We start from the raw sequence: 20,151 nt of genomic DNA, 5'->3' as shown, positions 1-20,151 counted from the left end.
AGCATGTACTGTATGCTATCCCTTGACCATCACACAAGGAGTATATACTGTATGCTGTCCCTTGTCCATCACACAAGGAACATATACTGTATGCTATCCCTTGATTATTGCACAAGGAGCATGTACTGTATGCTATCCCTTGACCATCACACAAGGAGCATATACTGTATGCTATCCCTTGACCATTACAAAAGGAGCATGTACTCTATGCTATCCCTTGACCATTACACAAGGAGCATGTACTCTACGCTATCCCTTGACCATTACACAAGGAGCATATACTGTATGCTATCCCTTGACCATTACACAAGGAGCATATACTGTATGCTATCCCTTGACCATTACACAAGGAGAATATACTGTATGCTATCATTGACCATTACACAAAAAGCATATAAGCTCCTTGAAGCAGATTTGTATTTTCTTTTTAGATCATGCATTTTGTTTTAAAACTGCATTTGATTCTAAGTATGAGGTATTGATAAAAGTAGATTTTTTTTTTTTTTTTTTTTGGTTTTGCACTGTTCTAGTTACATTGTGTATGTAGGTACACCATTTTCCTATTAGAGTCAACATTCTTTCACTTGAAGATGAGAAAGATTGCCAGTATTGTTGGGCACACTGTTCTCTTTATAATGTGTGGGCTGGATACACCATTCACTGATCATAGTCAAGCTTTTTTTATATGAAGTTGAGACAAACAGTCCAATAAGGAAGTACTCTTTGACTTTAAAAAATAACTACAGTGACTTGGCGGTTACAATGCTGGACTTATAGCCAAAATGTTGCAGGTTAGAATCCAAATGTTGGGTCAATCCAGATTGGCTACCATGGGATATCCTTGGGCAAGGCACTTTACTTCATTTGCATCTGCACCAAAAAGCTTGCTAAAACACCAAAAGTTAAAACCTAAAAATGAGCCCAAACTACCTGTATGAAACAAACTGAATCTATTGAACATCCTATAATAAAAGTATGCCCTTTTAGTCATATCCTAAGCAGTGGCAGATTAATAGGAAACAACTATAACCTGTTGTGTTATAAATATCGGTTCATTCTGTATGCGTGGCATGCATATTTAGATTAACATATTTATATATACAATATGTACTTGCTTATGAGACCAAGCATAATAAGCTGGCAGATCAGGTTCTGTGCAGGTTTATTAGAAATAATTGGATGTACAAACAACATAGACCCTAATCTGCAGATTCATGATGATATGGCAGATCAGGATCTTTGTTGTTTGCAGTTTGACTCTACATATAGGCAAGTAGTTCACTGAGCTATTTCCACCATCTTTTGATAGTCATTAAACAAGATTTTGCATGTAAGGTAATACTGAAAATCTTCTGAAATGTAATGATCATTCATTAGCTCAATGATTTTTTTTTATTGATAATTGTCAATGAGATGTAGTTCCAAACCATTAGGACTTATTATGTGATGCAGGATTTGTGTTGATTTAAACAAAATCACCTAAAAGTCAATTGAATGTGCAAAAAGCATTTATTAAAATGTCAAGACTAACTTTTTCTTCATTAACCTTACCCCCACCCCCATTTAGAAAATTCCACCCATTTTTCAGATTTAGAAGGAGTGTTCGGTTCTTGATTAGACTTTCAACCAGGGCTTGTTTTATTAAAAGCCTGATGAGTGAAATAGCAGGAATGGCACAAGGTTTTTTCAACCAAAATCTCTAACAGGAATCGTAGTTGATTAAGTTACTATATTCAACTATATCGATTAATCTGTACAGCACTACCACATGGAGAGAGGAAAATCTATTACATGTATATTCACAGATAAGGATGATAAATGAAACAAAGATATTCTCATTTGCATGAAATAGATGTAAAAATGTTCAGTTCGTGTTCTTATTGATATGTCCAAAGTCTCACTTCATTTATGAAAGATCTATTCCAAAATTAAAAACCAACATAATAACAGTGTTGTAATTACTTCTCAAACCACTCTAGTGGCCTAGTGGTTAGAGTAACCACCTTGGAAGCAGGAGGTCGTGGGTTTGAACCCTGGCTGAGTCATACCAAAGACTTACAAAAATGGTACTAACAGGTGCCTCGCTAGGTGCTCAGCATTAATAGGTTAGTGTTAGGACTGGTTGGCTGGTGTTAGGATAATGTGACTGGGTGGGACATCATGCTACTTGTCTGCGGCATGATGCCCCAGTGCTAGACATCACTAAACTGCCACACTCCAGACATCATAGCAATATAACCGAAAATTTGTTAAAGCTATGTTAAAAATCCTAATCATGCACACACACACACACACACTCCAACACTCAGCATTTGATAGTCAATTGACAAGTGTGCTTATGCCAGTCTTCATTTGTGATGTAAAGGTTGATTTCTTTGGAAAAAGAATGTAGTTTTTATTGATAATTACAAAATATTTTCCTGAGTTTACTTTCTTCAAAACTGCATTGAAAGAACTGTTTCTTATGATTTAAAGGTGCTGTTTTCATGAAATTAAATTGTTGGGAGATGGCATTGCTATGCATGTAGTCAGGGAAACTGCTACATGTATAATCATACCCCAGTAGAAAGAATCCTGTTTCTGCCCCAACATCTGCATGTTTTTTTGCGTACAATATGGTCAAGTGCTCAATATTGGGATGCATATTATCCAGATTGTTCCACAGACTTCCACAGTGACCTCCCAAAATTTTAATTCCCATGTAACTGAAGTTAATTATCAAGCTAAATATTTTTTACAGACATTACCATTCTATGCTGATTGTCTAGATAATTGACTTTCAGATGTACTATAAATGACAAATACTTATAGGAATGCAACACTTCTAGCTTACAGGGTATGCTCATGTATGATCATGTATATTTTTTTCAGAATGTCTGCAAGGAGTAAAGGCAGTGGTCTGGATGACCTTAACCTGAGCTTGACTGGTTCTCATATATCCTCTGTAATAGGATCCAGAAGACAAGTCACCACCCCAAAACAACTCAAGCGACCCAACTCCATGACAGATGTCAGCAGTAGAGATGTAAGAGTTTTTAGTTGATATGTGCAAGTATTCTTCTTAAAAGAACTGAAAAAAGGCCTGAGATTAAGGCCAAGCTGTATACTCTATAACCCATGTTACATCCATCAATTATACACCAAAATAAAGGGAATTAAGTTCTTTGAACAATACCTAAGATATACAAGGTCTTTTTTAAATAGCCTGTATAGCCAGTGAGGAAACTCTGAGAAATTCTTTTTCTTTAAAATTCTAACCCTATGCAAAAATACAAAGCTGTAGAGCACCACCAAAGCAATCTGATTGTAGGGATTAATCATGGCCATAAGGTAACTAATCATGCCCATTAGGTAACTAATCATGTCCATAAGGTAACTAATCATGTCCATAAGGTAACTAATCATGCCCATAAGGTAACTAATCATGTCCATAAGGTAACTAATCATGTAACTAATCATGCCCATAAGGTAACTAATCATGCCCATAAGGTAACTAATCATGCCCATAAGGTAACTAATCATGTCCATAAGGTAACTAATCATGCCCATAAGGTAACTAATCATGCCCATAAGGTAACTAATCATGTAACTAATCATGCCCATAAGGTAACTAATCATGTAACTAATCATGTCCATAAGGTAACTAATCATGCCCATAAGGTAACTAATCATGTAACTAATCATGCCAATAAGGTAACTAATCATGCCCATAAGGTAACTAATTATGCCCTTAAGGTAACTAATCATGCCCATAAGATAACTAATCATGCCCATAAGGTAACTAATCATCCCAGTTAGGTAACTAATCATGCCCATTAGGTAACTAATCATGCCCATAAGGTAACTATATGGTACATTTGCATCATTTTTAGCTTTAAAGGTTAAATGAAGACAATTGGATGCAGTCACAACAGAAAGATGAATCATACCTGTGATAGATTTCGCTGTATGACCCTGGGCCACTGTCGGTGGGATGTTGGTTAGTCTCAGTGCTGGGATTGATGGGTGGAATATGGATTAATACAAGTTTAGAGATTTGTGATGGCAAGCCATCATATTTGCTCTGAATGATTTTTCTCACACTTTATGGACACCTTAGCAGCTTAGGATTGCCATGTTTTGCACATAAACTGTAGTTCTGTTTTCAGTCTCCAAGCTGATATATGAGATATATTCCTGTGTATAATATATATCAGGGGTTGGCATCTATGGCACGCATGCCACAAGGTGGCATGTCAAGATGTTTTGCGTGGCACGCAAAGGGCAGCCACAGATCTCGATTTTAACAGTGTTGCTCTTTTACTGGTTGCATGCACTCGTTCATTTTATAATTAATCCGGGGAAAAGTGGCACGCTACGTAAAATAGGTTGCTGACCCCTGATATATATATATATATATAGTAACCAGAGTTTATGTTCATCTTGAAAAAATAATTCTGTTTTGCGTCAGTAGTTAAAAATTGCATTACTCTGAATAATCGTTTATCACTAGAGGCCTTCATTGAATCCAAATCATGAATAGATGATTTGGCAGTAAGGGTATATATTCATGTATTGTAGTTTCAGTTGTATTTTGGGTCAAATTTGATTTAATGATAACAATGTTCTAAATTACTTAATTCAGAATAAAAAATGTACTCTAACTCCATAATTTGGATGTTTGAGTATGGCCAAGCTCAACTCAGTTACTCAAGACAGTGCCAGTGTACTTTCTGCAGGATCAGAAATATTAAGTAGAGTTTGAAAGGATCATGGAGACAAAATGAACAAGACAGTAGCATTTCAGCTGGAAAGATAGATAATAAAGATAAATGCATTTCATTACTAAAAAGGGATATGGTTTTTAAATAATATCAACCATGTAATAATTACTAAAGTAAATATTTTCAAATAGGCTTTCTTTTCTTTGTTATATTTAGCAAAGACCACCTTATTCAAATGAACCTTTAATTGGCTTCCATAGTTTTAGCTGATCAAAGCTTTGATATTGTGATATGTAAAGATAAGAATTTGCATCCTCCTTTCTCTCAAAATAGCAGAATATACAAAATTGTTGTCACAAAAATTTCCAGTATTTTTAGCTCTACAGGTCAAAACGTTAAACCCCAGATATCTATTATGGCCATCTTAAAAATCGTATAGCCATTCCTTCTGAGCAGTGTTCATTTCAACATGGTGTTTTCACTTAAAGATTCTTTATGTTCTATGGTTGGTCCTAAATGAAAATAGTTATAGTCTCAAATCCAATATGGCTGTCACAGTGGCCATTTTAAAAATCTTGTTATTGCACTTCATTCAGAATTGATGGTCATGTCAGTATGTGGATTTATTACTCAAAGACTTTATATGCTACTTGGATAGTCCTAAGAAAAAGGAGCTCCACACACATCGAATATGGCCACCATTTATGTTGAAAATCTTATCTCTACTACTTCTGAGAAGATGGTCATATCAACATGGAGGTTTCACTAAAAGACTTCATATGACATTTGATTAGTCCTTAATTGAAAATGGTGCTCTGACTTCCAATATGACCACCATGGCAGGCATCTTGAAAATTATATTTTTGATACTTTTCCTTAATGGATGGTTGAATCAGCAATGTATAGTTTCATTACAACTCTTCTGTGATCTAGATGGTCTAAATGAAAATTGTTTCCTGTAGTAGATATGACTGCCATGGTGGCCATCATTAAAATGTTATTATAGCAAATCCTCCCAAAAAGATAATGCCATGTTAGGATGGGGTTATACGAAAAGGCTTCCTATGATATGTTGTTGCTTCTCAATGTACATGTTGCTGATCATACATCCAAAATACTCACTATGGTAGGCAGACCTCCAATGTGCCCATTTTGTTTGGCATCTTATAAAATCTTATTACAACTGTTTCTGAACAGAAGGTATATTAACATTAAGTTTTCCCTAAAAGACTTACATATTTTGTCCTAAGTACAAGTGGTGTTGATTAATGGTGGCCATCTTGAAAATTTAGTTACCATAGCATCTCTTGAAGGGATGGTCATATAGATATGGAGTTTTCAATTAAAAAAAAAAATCTTCTCATATGATATTGGTGCCAGTGTGGCCTCTCAAACTTTGAAAAATCTTGTAACAGCTATCTCGTGAATAGATGACCTTACCAACTGTAAAAACACCAAAAAAACAACCTCCTTTAATATCAATAATCCCTCAGATTTATTATAAGAAACATGTCAATCCTATCTGTCCCTGTATGAGTGCAGTTGCTGTTTTTCTTAATCTTCCTATAAACTGCAATTGAGCAGCCTTTTCCAACTCTCAGATATTTCAAAGGCCTGTCCATTGGGTCAGATTCTCACTTAGCAGACCTGATCAGAGTATTTTGATCTGCAAAAGACCAGTGTCTTGCTTTCTAATGCCTAAAGGAAATCTATCTGTTGTCTTAAAGTCTTTCAAAACCAGGCCTAAATGATGTTGTAATGAAAAGGTCATTGATTGCATTATTGTACTTAAGTTGTATCAATATGGCAAAAAAATTCTTGGTGATTTCAGCATTGTAAAATGGCAGTTATATGTACCAGTTTTTACAATAATTTGCCACAAAGTTAGTGACTCTTTGAAGCTGGTTGAGGAAATGACATGGTATGTGACAAGTGTCAGAAGATAAGCTGATTAATAGTGGACTGCATGATGACATAAACAAAGATGTGCAGAGCTTACAAATTTGCACTGGCTCATAATACAAGCCATATGGAGATCAGGGTACATGCATTTTAAAATTTAACCAAACTATTGGAAAAATGTTGATGTTATTGTTTTACTCACATTCTGTCATAGGGCACCAATGTTTCACTGTGTACATATTTTTTTTTAAAAAAAGGAATTGTAAAGAGGTATTGATGTTGGTAGATAAACATTCTGGTTTGAATTTTAACATGAAATATAAACAAAGTGAGGCTTGTGTACACAAGTTGCTCTTTGTTGACCCAGAACTACAGCACACAAGTATCTTGCTCAGCCATAGGCCATAGGCTGTGCACTCCTGTGATGATGTCACACTTTTTTGTTAGACTGGACATTACAGCCTATGATATATGCCTTCAAGAGTGATATTTCTTGTGCAAGGTACAGATATCTTGTTTTCTGTATGCATCATAAAGGGAGGATAAAGGGGTTGAGCATTTGAAAAATTCCTACAAATTCACTGACCCAGAGAGGCAAGCACTGAACATTTGTACTTACCCTAAATAAAATGGTATTCAACTGGCTTTTGTAGAAATACCATATAAAATGTGTATGACCTAAATTTGTGCTGTAGAAGGTTGTTTTCTAAAATTTGTTCTTTGACCCTTTTAATGCCAGTTGTAGGTACTTAAAAATTGGGACTAGTCAGTTCTACTCTGTTGACATAACTGAAAAATTGTTAAAGCTACATTAAAAATCCAAATCACACACACACACTTACTTTGTTGATCACATATTAGTATTGATGAGTGAGAATGAAGATTTTGCATGAACATGATCTAAACATATAGGCAACAAACTAAATATCATTAGTATGGACCTTAAATAAACAAAGTTGGTGTTGACAGAACAACCTTTTCATTAAAGAGAAACACCAGTCATCCCTGAATGAGCACACACCCGATTAGACAAATGATTGGATTGTTCAGCCAAAAATTTTAACTTGCCAATTTTGGCTTGGGCAAGTTAATTTTCACCCTTTGCATTTTTGGTAGAATTTTTTATGAGTACCTGGTCACAGTTGCAAAAAGCATTGTTGATCCAGATTTGCCATGATAATGGTGTGAACAATCACAGTCTCTCTCAGTCTTAATATTAAAGCACAGGCACCAAGTAACATTTATTCAGATGTTCAGATGCTCATGTTCATAGGTGGTACTGGCTATACATTGTGCAAACACAATGGTGCCTGGATGGCAATTGCCTGCCTTAGTTTTGATATTATGGTTGCATGAAGAATTATTGTTCACAGTAAATAATAATTTGCAGTAAGATTTTGCTTCCTTAGGTGACTGAAATCGGCATGCACTGTCATAAGTGACCCTTCTCATTTGCCTAAGTATCTGTAAAAGCCTTATATTTGAAAATGGAATTAATGTATGGGTCCATGTTGTTGTGTATCACATGGCAATACTATGTTTCAGCAATTAGGCAAAATAGACATTTGTTAAGGTTTTATGTCCATTTCAGATATATTTGTTAATTATGTTGTTTTCCAGGCAAAAGCTGGAAAGAGCAAACCAGGACAAAGTTTGAAAAAAATAGAAGGTTAGTGTATTGTTTTATTTGAATAGCTAAATTGCAATCCATTGTCAGAGAAAGGTACAACATAGAGATGCTGCAAAATTTGTCTCTGCTTTGGCTGCATTAACACTTTAAAATTTTGATGTTGTTTTTTACATAGTGCAATTAAACTTTTTCAATGTAATCATGCTGTATAACAGTTTCTGGATGTAGTTTCATGTTTTGTGACCTATTTTTCATAATGGATATTTGGGTCTGTATGAAGATAATTTACTGGTAGAATGATTAAATATTTTATTGGTTCCATCATTCCTAGGAATGAATATATAGATATATACAGTTGGTACTTATTGCATGTGATTTAGAGGTCTTTGATCTTTTCAAAATTTTCATTTTAGGTTCAGAACCTTTCAGTTTCAGAAGCAATAGCAGTGATATATCCTCAGTGAGTCAGGCAAGCAAGAAAAAAGCTAAACAACCAGGGTAAGAATTAATAGATTACATTTTCAGTTCGGGTATGGTTGTTTATATCATTTTTGCTGCATTAAATGCATAGAAGTTTTAAATTAAAAAAATATTATATCATAATTGAGCTACTGTGACCAGCTTTTGTTTAGGTCTACTGGTCAAAATTAGGAGAGCATATGCTATGGTGTTATCTCTACTTTTCCAGAACCATTAGTAAGATGGTCTTGAAACTTCACATACAAATTCAAATTGTGACTTAGTTTTCCTGTGTAAAAATAGTATCACCCTCATCCAGTATGGCTGTCATGGTGGCCATCTTAATCTTAATGTAATGTTTCTACTTCTGAACACCATTTCGCCCAAACACACAATAAGTAGTTGGTCTAAATTGTAGATAGTAATGATCTGACACCTTCATTGTGGCCATCTTGAAAATCTTGTTATCACTACTCCTTATGAATAGATATCACATTGATATGGGTTTTTCACCAAAACACTTCTTTTGATATGTAGCTGGTCCTAAGCAGAAAATGGTGCCGATATGACCACTATAAAAATCTCATTGTCGCTACTACTTAATGCACAGATGGTCAGATTGATATATTGTTTTCACTAAAAGGCTTGTCATGATACGTAGATGGTTCAGAATAAAAATAGTGTTGATCTGACATCCATCGTGGCCACCACAGTAGTTATGAAAATCTTGTAATAACTATACCTCATGAATGTTTGGTATTATAAACATGCAGTTTTCACTAAAACACTTTTGGCAATTTGTGGTTGGTCTTATATTTTTAAAATGATGTTGATTTAACCTTCCATATGGCTACCTTGGCAACCATTTTTAAAATCATCTTATTGCTAATTCTTCTGAATGGATCATTGAGTTGACATGGACTTTTAACTGAAATGGATCATTGAGTTGACATGGACTTTTAACTGAAATGGATCATTGAGTTGACATGGACTTTTAACTGAAATGGATCATTGAGTTGACATGGACTTTTACTAAAATGGATCATTGAGTTGACATGGACTTTTAACTGAAATGGATCATTGAGTTGACATGGACTTTTGACTGAAATGGATCATTGAGTTGACATGGACTTTTAACTGAAATGGATCTTTGAGTTGACATGGACTTTTAACTGAAATGGATCATTGAGTTGACATGGACTTTTAACTGAAATGGATCATTGAGTTGACATGGACTTTTAACTGAAATGGATCATTGAGTTGACATGGACTTTTAACTGAAATGGATCATTGAGTTGACATGGACTTTTAACTGAAATGGATCATTGAGTTGACATGGACTTTTAACTGAAATGTCTTTAAAAATATGTAACAGATCTTGACTGGCTTTAGTATGCTGGCTTGCTTACCTAATAATGCCAACAAGCATGAATGTATCTTTATCAAACCCCTATCTGATGAATGTTTTGATTTTTGATTGAAGCCAGTTCAGTAGCTTTTTAAGAAATAATAGAAATGGAAGTGAACAAAAAGTGTAGAGAGACTTGGGCAAATCTGTAATAATGTATGACCTGCTGTACTTTGGCCAGATATGCTTTCAGTTGCAGAAACTGATATGATCTTACTAGTTGTGGCATGAAAAAAAAAATACCCACCAACATCCTTGTTTTCATGCCATGATTAGTGGGCAATGAGACATAGAAGGCACTTTTCTGCTGTTATGGTTCTTATTAAAGTTTTTCAGCAGTGCTTAATTGTAGGTTCTCCAGAGCACTGACATTCATGCATTAGGCCCAGTTGTGTCAGCCTAGCAAGTTGTCAGCAGGTCTAGGGCTTGAATTATATCAGATTCGGGGTCAAAGGCTATGGCAGGTTCATAGTCAAAGACTAGGGCAGGTTCATTGTCATAAGCTTTAGCAGGTGTAGGGTCAAAGACTATGGCAGATTCAGGGTAAAAGGCTGTGGCAGGTTCATGGTCAAAGACTATGGCAAAGTCAGGGTCAGAGGCTATGGCAGAGAATTTTTGTATAACACTTATCTTGTAAACACACTCAAACATATGAAAATATTTTTGTTTCCAAACTTTGGTATGTTTGAATTTTACAAAAATGTTGGAGCTGATTACCCAGCAGATAAAATGGGACAAAACTGACTTTTGTTGATATCATTCAGATTCTTTTTGGTCAGTAGAATGTCATTCCATTGTAGAAATTCTTTTTTTTTGTTGTTGTTCTTTTCACATTTTATATATTTAGTTACCTCACTTTCCTCAAAGTGATTGTCTACCACCCAATAATAGCTGTTGTGCTATGCTGTTTCCAGTTGAACAAGCTTTTGTAAGTTTAAAATGATTTCTGAGAAATCATTGTCAAATGATATAAAACTATATTTATATAAACTAAAGTTTGTAGTTTATTTATATTATCAGGGTCTGAAAAATTTTAACATTAGATGGTAAACCTGGTAGGCTGCACTAATTTATTAGCCCAGAGAAGGAAAGGAAGGCACTAATATAAAACTGGCAGCTTCAGGACTGTTGTTTACCATTTAATTTGTCATTATTTTCTTTAGAAAAGGATGAAGAAATACACATTTTAAAAGATCCAAAATAAGGCTTTGCACTACTGTATTTGGCAAATACTAACTCAGGGGAAATAATTCCCTTATAGATGTGAAAGCAGTCAGTATGGTATTAAGAGAGTATATTCATTAGTTATGTGTATTAGTTTACATTGTTGATGGGGTTTTTTAACTTTTAGAAACCAACTATTTATCTCGGCATAGGGAATGCTTGTATATTTAATAAAGAAAATTTGTCCCTCCCTTTGTTGCAAAAAAGTACTAACATGTCAGAACCCTGAATAATTGTCTAAACTGACAAAGAGTAGAGTGTCTCAGATAACTGTGAATGTTATTCAGTATGGTTAGCCATTCAAACTACAAATGGTAAATATTGATTTTATAGCAGTAACACATACCTGCTACTATTACTTTGTTATCTCTTTTCCTGGCCATAGTCTCCAATTCAAACTATTCTTCTCAGAGGTCCAATATGATTCCTTTGTCATATAAATTATTTGCAATATCCTTTATTTCCTTGGACTTTGTGCAATGATAACATGTCTGTCTGGGTACTCAAGATCTTTGTTTATTCGGTTGTCTTTTTGACTTAATTTCAATCATATTTAATTTTGTGCTACAAATGACATTTTCTTCCTTGTCCTTATGTTTATTTTCATATATTAATTTCCCTGTTTTTTTGGGGATGTTTTTCTTCTAATTTTGTGGAATCTTCATTATGTTAGTTATACAAATGCTTTAATAAATTTATCCCGCTTGTTGGCATTGGTGTTTGGATAGGTATTACGCTATATTGTGTTGTTCTGGGCATTTGTCTTGTAATTTTCTTTAGCATACCACAATACCTTATCAGATGTGACCATAAACTGGCTTCATGTGGCATCCACCCCTCCTGTTTGACATACATCATTTGTGTTTATAATGATAGATATCTCATCTGCGCATTATGCGTAGATGAAGTGTGCTAAGTTTTTGTTCTAGACCTTTTACTAACTGAGAAAAGAATTTTGGACTGGAAGCAAGTGCCAGGATGGTACAATATCGATTTAGTTGGATTAAAATGTGTTTGAGGCATCCCAAATTGTGTTGGCACCTTCTCCTCAGCTAGTGTTCCCTTCTCTACCCTGCACATGGCAGTTGGCGGAAGATTAAGAAGTGTGGACATTTGAGAAGGCTGTATACTGCCATTTTCCCCCGAGTCCAGAGCCTTCAGAGTCTTTAGACAAAAGAATTCTGCCTAGTCTAGAGAAGCTTGCTGTGGTGTCCAGTTGCAAACGATGCATCTTCTGATCTACCATTGTCTATTTTGTTTGAGTTATTGTATGACTCACAATTTTACTGAGCTGGAGACATGGTTTCTGAAAGGATGCAGATTCGATACCCCACATCAGATCAGCCAGGTGTGTCCTTAAGCAAGGCAGTTTACTCAGCTTGCCTCAGCAGGATATAATCTTGGGAGTGTTGCTATGTCATGAAACACAACCAGCCCACCAACCATCAATATAATGACTTTGTCACTGTCACTTTACGTTGAAAAGACACAAGGTCAAGTGTCATTTTCAAATATTTCTATCATAATTTGTCTGAGTTACAATCCCTGCTGGATATAGAAGTTTTCCTTTGTATCATAAATTTCATTTTCATTCACTAACTTAAGGATGTTATTGATTAAATCTACCATATGTTTGATACGGAATTTTCTATTAAAACCTATGTTTGGTCTCATTGTTGCACATTTGCTTAAAAATTTCAGTTATGGCCTCTATTTAACCAAGAAATTTGCACTTCCATATCAAATTCCATTTCTGTTATCTTTTTAAGTCCTCTAGATTTAGCCAAATTTAGTAATGGGCTTTCTGTTAGAAAGATCTGTCATCTTTACTCATCAGATTGTGCCATCAGATTTTACTGACCTTTTTTTTATGGTGGAGCATATTATATTATAGTGTCCATTCAGTCTGTTAGTATGTTAGTAAATTTGTTTCCACACAATAACTCCACACTTTTATATATGTGTATATATATATATATATATATATATATATATATATATATATATATATATATATATATATATATATATATATATTCATATTTATTCATATTTATTCATATTTATTCAATCTCTGTCATCATTACTTTTTCTATGCAGCAGAGTGATGTTCTGTTTAGTTGAGAAAAAAAGGAAAATAATTCTGATGTGATGGAAAAGACAAAGCAGTCTTCCAGTTAACAATGCATATGTTCGGATTGGTTGAGCAAAAAAATTATGACATGGTGGAAAAGGCTGAGCAATTTTCCACTGAACATTACAAATGACTGACATGCATGAATGAAACTTACTCTGCTTTGTGTTATGTTATTTAATTTGTATTATTTGTTTGCTTTTCTTAATAATTATATGCTATATACATCTGTATTTTGTACTTCATCCAAAATCAAGATCACTGTGTACCAGACCAGTAACATTTATTGTGTAAGCAACATAATACATAGCTAATATTTCTCTCTGAATATAGATTAAATATTAGGATTATCATTATCAATGGAGATAAACATGTTTATTTAATGTTATTCAAGAACGTTGGAATTCCCACATGGAAAACCTGGCATACCTGATGTTTGCCATGCTATTTATTATAATTTTATCAAAAGACCTCGTCTTGTTGGCAGCTTAGAATGTTCTAGAAATGAACTTTTGACAATCATCTTGGTCCAGTTGTTGTGTTTTAGCTTTTAATACAATGTTGTTTACTTGAGAAATTCCCCATACTTGCCTTAACATCTTAAAGTAGAATCAGTCTTGTTAAGTTGGGTTTTTTTGGTGGAATTATTTATTCCAATTATTATTCACTGGAAATATAAAGTGCTCATCAATAATATTCTTATACTGAAATCAAACAAGAACATTTTTGGATTATACTAATGTGATACATCAGAAGACTGTTAGTACATCATCACACTCTAGTCCATTGGCACATTACCACATTCAAGACTACAGGCACCTCAACATATTCAGTGTTGGAACTTATTTGGAATGCCACCAGAATTCAATTGGAACCTTATGCATTTGGATTTTGGATAGAATTTTTATGACTATTTGGGATTTAATTCACAATGCTGTTAGTTCTTTTTAATTTTCACATTGTTTTCTTTGGAAATAAATTTTTTGTTGAATTTTACAAAACTTGCTTGTTTTTGCTCTTTTCTGTTACTTAGTTTAAAACCATGAAGTCTTTATATTTGTCATGCCTGGAAAGTGCGTTCCATGAGAAGTGGTTGTCAGACTAGTTTGGTCAGAAAAGTAAAGGGCAGTAGGTGCAAATGCATACTATGTTTGTTGTTGTAAGATTGTAGATCCTGGAAAGATGGGTATAAGTGCTGAAATCACATTCAAGAAGAAAGATGCACAAAAAACTCAAGAAGTCTTTGAATCACAAACCTTTGGAAATTTCTTCATTGTGAAAAAAAACAAAATAAATTCCCTTTCAATGCAAGCAGAAAAGGTAAGCTCAGTTATGGCTGAATGTAAAATGGAAACAAATAATAGAGCAGCAAGTTCAAGTGACTCACTTTGTGTACATGTATCTCTTCCACTCCACCAGCCAGCCCTTCTACCTCTTCCATTGGCGTAAGGAATATTGCTGGCTTCATTGAAATATATAATGTACTGAAAGCTAATGAAAACAAGACAAAGCTTGTGAAGCTGATGTTTCCTGATAGCGGCATTGCTGACCAGTTTTCATGTAGTATGAGAGAGACTTCTTATTTATGTTTTACAATGTCAAAAATGTGCAGAAACACATTGACAAAAGGGAAGATTAATTGATTTATAAGTGGTCCTTAAAAACAGGTGATAATCCCCTAAAAAGGCTTTAATTTTTTTAATCAACCATGCCCGTCACAATACTGGACCAAATTTTGTGGATGGCTTGCACTTGGGGGTAAGAAGATGTCTATCGATTTTGGTGTCGAAGTTCAAAAGTCATGGTCATTGTGATTGAATAATGAAAAATGGTTTAAATTGGCAGCATAGAGGAATATTAAACATGTTGCATCATGAATTTTATTTATGAACAGTAACTTTGGAAGGGTGTCACGGATTGAAATCAAATTTGGTATCTGGTTTCACATTAAACAAAAAGTATGATTTTCAGCTGGGTCAGACTTTAACAGAAATTTGAGACTTCTTCATAAATGAAGGCTTTTATCATTTTCACCATATCCACTGTTTCAGGCCATATTTCTTGTTAAATCAATAAATATAATAAATATATCATTTTAATAAAATTATTTCCAGAGATGATTTCCTAGCATTATTTGAGAGCACAGTCCAGCAACCAAAGATCAAGTCTGCGCCCAGCAAAGGAAAGAAACCATCAGCTAATGCCGTGAAAGTCCTATGGAATGATCCAGTAAGTATGGATGAAAAAAGCATTTCCTATCTCATTTCACAAACGTTTTAAGTTTTTATCTACTTGGAAATTTTGTTACTTTCATTTATTATGAAAATAGGTACATATTTAAACAACCAGTGAGAATTTGAAACTGATTTCATCATCACTTTATAATGTTACAAAATCATTATTCCTGCACCAACAAAGTTTGGAACATCTTCGCTAGCCAAGGTTTCAATATCTTAACCTTATCTACACCTTGGTGGATTGTTCAGATATTTCAGTACATCGGGTCTGTGAATTTCATTGGATGTGTGGCAAGCCACCTCATCCAATCAAATTCAGCTTGTTCAGATTTGAACTGTTCCTTATTGAACACGAGATGCAGAGCACACAACTGGAATGGACTCATAAATAAGCAGTTTTCCACTGCTAGTCCATGTTTGTTCAAATACATCGTTTTCTCAAATACACCTGTAATGGCTTCTCTCTGGTACGTAGTCATACTTTCAATGTTAAACTTACAAAGTATCCATTTGAAGTCAATTGCCTATACCATATTCAGCAATGTACAAAGCACTGCTGTTACACACTATTGGTTTGTTGGCATTGCATGCTAAGGGAGGCTGCTATGATATCCAATAGATATAAGTAGGACAGAGCATTGAAATATCTGATTAATCCAAAGTATAGATAGTGTTAACATATTGGAACCTTGGCTAGCAAAGATGAGTTGGGAAAGGATCAAGTGTTTTGCTCATTGGGTCATACATTTGTTTGTGCTTGTTCATTTGTTAGTTAAACCCACAATATCATGGAACCCATTTCACTTTCACATGAAAATTGATACGTGTATGCATCTCACAAGAGTAATTTGGCCATACCAAAACTTGGTCACTATGATCTACTTTTTACACTTCAGCAATTTTGTAATTTTACCAATTTGTTTGTTATGCCCTAATTTTCTTGGACCCTGTTTTCACTACATCATGAAAATTGATATGCAAATGCACATCAACAAGAGTAATTCATTGATTCCAGAACTAGGTCACTGTGACCTAATTTTTATGTTCAAGTGACATTTGTATTTTTAGCTATTCATTCATTACACCCTCAATAACTTGGACGCTATTTCACCTGCATTCATGAAAATTGGTATGTATCTGCATTTCACAAAGACTAAATTGACCATATCAAAGCAAATTACTGCAATGAAAATTTTAAATGAAAATTTTCACCGTTGAGTGTGGTCAGGGTTATAACACATCTTTGAAAATATTCAAAATACAGTGGAACCTCGCTATAACGCGATGATCGGGGTCCATAAAATCAGATCGCGTTAAAAGCGGGGTCGCGTTAATGCGGGGTTTTACAATATTTAACTTTTTTTCCGAGAACATATACGTGTATACATGTACAATGATCAAAAGTCGGCTTATCATCAGATGAATATTAACTGGAATGCATTAATTAAGATATATTCAAAATAATCGATGGCTAATATATTTATAGGTTATTACTGTGCATTAAAAACATTTACTAATTTTTATTTGTTTGAACGATAATACAGATTGACTGATAATACCAGACTATCGCTATATCATGAAAAGTGTATCAACACCGTATGCTACCGTGCCGTCGTGGCATGCAGTTCATCCATAATGGATGTAATTTCATTGAAAATCGTACAGATTTAAAATATTCAATAATTTTGTAATAGTCTGAATTCGTCGTGTAAAATATAGGATGAACAAAATATTGAAACCATTTACTTGCCGTCTGATATCGTACGGTCATTGCATGCAGCTATTCCCGGGTCTACATACGGTGTCTGTACAAATTTCATACCGCTAAAATTTTTATCATATGCGACAACTGCAAGAATAATTAACAATCAACGCATGATTTCAGCGTGCAAATAACTTTTATTTCAGATTTTGTGAACATCAAAAGAAACATGTGAAAACTGCTAAATTAATCGTTGCGCAAAGTGCAAAGTCAGTGTGGTTCCAAATTTAAATTTCATCATTTCTTGAAAAATATATCCAATGACGTTTGCTTCTTTGCCGCGAACTGTTGGGTTCTAGCAAAGTCAAGAATGTTTCTTAATTGAAGGACTTTGACGCTGTCAACATCTTGTGTTTCCAGCCACCTTAAACTTGCTTCTAAATGTACTACTGCTTCAGACACTTTTGGTGGGGGAGTTGGGGTGCCATCGTCATCGTTATCATTATCGTCACTGGTTTCAGGTTATGATTGTGCAGCTTCATTCTTCCTGCTGACATTTGTAACAATTTCGTCATTTGATATGTGTTCGTATATAGGGCAGATGTCATCTACTGAATACCAGTTAAGGATATCATGATGACTGTGCTCGTATTTTTTGAGTGCTTCTTCTGCTAAACGTACGTCGTCTTCAGTGAATCCTGTAAATTCAAGCTCATCGTCACTATCATTTTGTGTCGAGGGCGTAAAAGCTGGCCCAAGACCCTTTATCCAGCATCGTTCAATGCAGCGTGCAGTGATAGCATCCCAGGCTTTACCTCCAAGGTGACATACTTCTTTTAAGTTGAGTAATGCCAATGATGTGTCGACGGATGCGTTATTATCCGCTACCATTCCCTTTATCATTTCACGGCGATAATTTTGTTTAAATACGGAAATTATGCTTTGGTCAAGTGGCTGGATTTCTGACATAGTGTTTTTCGGGAGGTACGAAACTTTGATCTTGCCATCACTGCTGACAAGATTTTCCGCTGGGGGGTGGGCAGGGCAATTATCCAGCAGGAGGAGAGCTTTTTCCTCCAGCTTGAGTTTTCATAAATGAGCCCAACATCTGGAACGAATGTTTTGTGAAACCAGTCGTCAAATATGGAGCTATTCATCCAAGCATTCTTGCTGTTAGTGTACTGAAATGGAAGTGCCTTCATATTTACATGATGAAAACATCTGGGAGCTTTCGATTTTCCAATCATCAGAGGTCTGACTTTGTGGCTGCCAGACTTGTTAACACAAAATAAGAGAGTCACTCTGTCCTTCCTCTTCTTGAAACCTCCTCGTTTGTGACTGTCAGTCTTGGTTGCAAGGGTGCGATCGGGTAACATTTTATAACATAAACCAGTCTCATCGCAGTTGTAAACTTGGTCGGCTGTGTAGCAACCGTCCTCCAGCAACTTTTTAAGCCCAATCGGGTAGGAATTGGCAGCCTCTTTGTCAGCGGAGCGGATTTCCCCAGACACAAGAACCTGGCTGATAGCGTGCCTTTTCTTGAATCTGTCTAGCCAGCCATTACTCGCCTTAAATTTGGAATCATCTCCATTGATACGGCGATCAAATTTCTCTGCTTGGGCTTTCAGAATTGGGCCAGAAATTGGAACACCTTCTGAGCGAGCTTGTACAAACCATTGGTACAAAGCTGAATCTAGGACATTGTCATTAGCTAACTTAACCCTTTTACGCTGTAAACCAGTTTCTCTTCAAGAATGTTGGGTAGACTACGGAGCTTTCCTTCATCTGTTTTCCACCCTCGCAAAGTGGACTCGCTGATTCCTAGATCTCTGGCAAGCTGAGTTTGTTGTTTGCCCTTCTTTAGTTGATCTAGGGCATACAGTTTCTCTTTAGCAGAAAACGACTTGCGTTTTTGAACTTGCTTTTCCATAACAGTAAAATATTTTTTTATATAAGCAAACAACGTACACAGATAAAGCTCGATAGCTAAGTAATGAAGGCCTGCAATGGTTACGAATCACTTTTTATATAAAACAAAATTAAGCTGAACGGATGTACAATTTCATACCCTTTTAATTTACAGATAATAAAGTGGATATTATTTACTTTCAACTGTTTGTTGTTTGATCACACCGCCAAGCACAGCATACATGTTGGCGGCTTTCGTCCTTTGATGTTTATTAAATTGTGCGACTCTTGTATCAACCACAGCTTTGTCTGCTGCTTGGCTGTGATTGCAGTTAAATAAGAAGCCCATGTCGGCTATTGTTTGAGCAACGACTGTATACAGAATTCATGGAAGACAATCACAAAGACGATTTACTGGCTTTACTCATGGATCCGTAATAAGTAACACTTCCGATAATGTTTACTTCGGCTTAACAATTCAAAAAACCTAATGAAACCAGTTTTCTCTTCTAGAGTAGAATACGGAGCTTCACCACAACCTGTTCAAATTGGTAAATTTCAGAAGCCAAGCATTGTACACACTATTTCTCGTACGTTATATATATCGTATTATTTTAGAATTCATACACGATCACTTCTCCAAAATCACTTAAAGAACCTGGATAAATTGTTAAGTTCCGATCGTTTATTATTAAAAGTCATACGCGAATTCTTCCACCAAATTATAATAAACGTTTTACACACTATTTCTCGTACGTTAAACAAATATTTTCACGGTCCGATAAAAATACATGTAAATGAATTTCAAATTTCAGGAACCATGCCACGATCATATTATTTTAAA

The 20,151-nt window shown here is 35.0% G+C and overlaps 1 protein-coding gene across 1 annotated transcript in view; it reads left to right on the top strand.

The window, feature by feature from the left end:
* LOC149802613 (centrosomal protein of 131 kDa-like) overlaps nucleotides 1–20,151 on the top strand; it is a 79,639-nt gene that overhangs the window by 6,872 nt on the left and 52,616 nt on the right. Inside the window, exons 2-5 of the mRNA XM_089951919.1 lie at nucleotides 2,872–3,025; nucleotides 8,226–8,274; nucleotides 8,649–8,733; nucleotides 15,575–15,689. Coding sequence (XP_089808045.1) covers nucleotides 2,873–3,025; nucleotides 8,226–8,274; nucleotides 8,649–8,733; nucleotides 15,575–15,689 — 402 coding nt within the window. The 5' untranslated portion in view covers nucleotide 2,872. The remainder of the gene's footprint in view (nucleotides 1–2,871; nucleotides 3,026–8,225; nucleotides 8,275–8,648; nucleotides 8,734–15,574; nucleotides 15,690–20,151) is intronic.

The sequence above is a fragment of the Sinohyriopsis cumingii genome, chromosome 3, assembly GCF_028554795.1.
Source record: "Sinohyriopsis cumingii isolate HCF-2022 chromosome 3, ASM2855479v2, whole genome shotgun sequence".
Lineage (NCBI taxonomy): Eukaryota > Metazoa > Mollusca > Bivalvia > Unionida > Unionidae > Sinohyriopsis > Sinohyriopsis cumingii.
The sequence above is the reverse complement of the archived record's forward strand: the minus strand, read 5'-3'. Positions and strand labels throughout refer to the sequence as shown.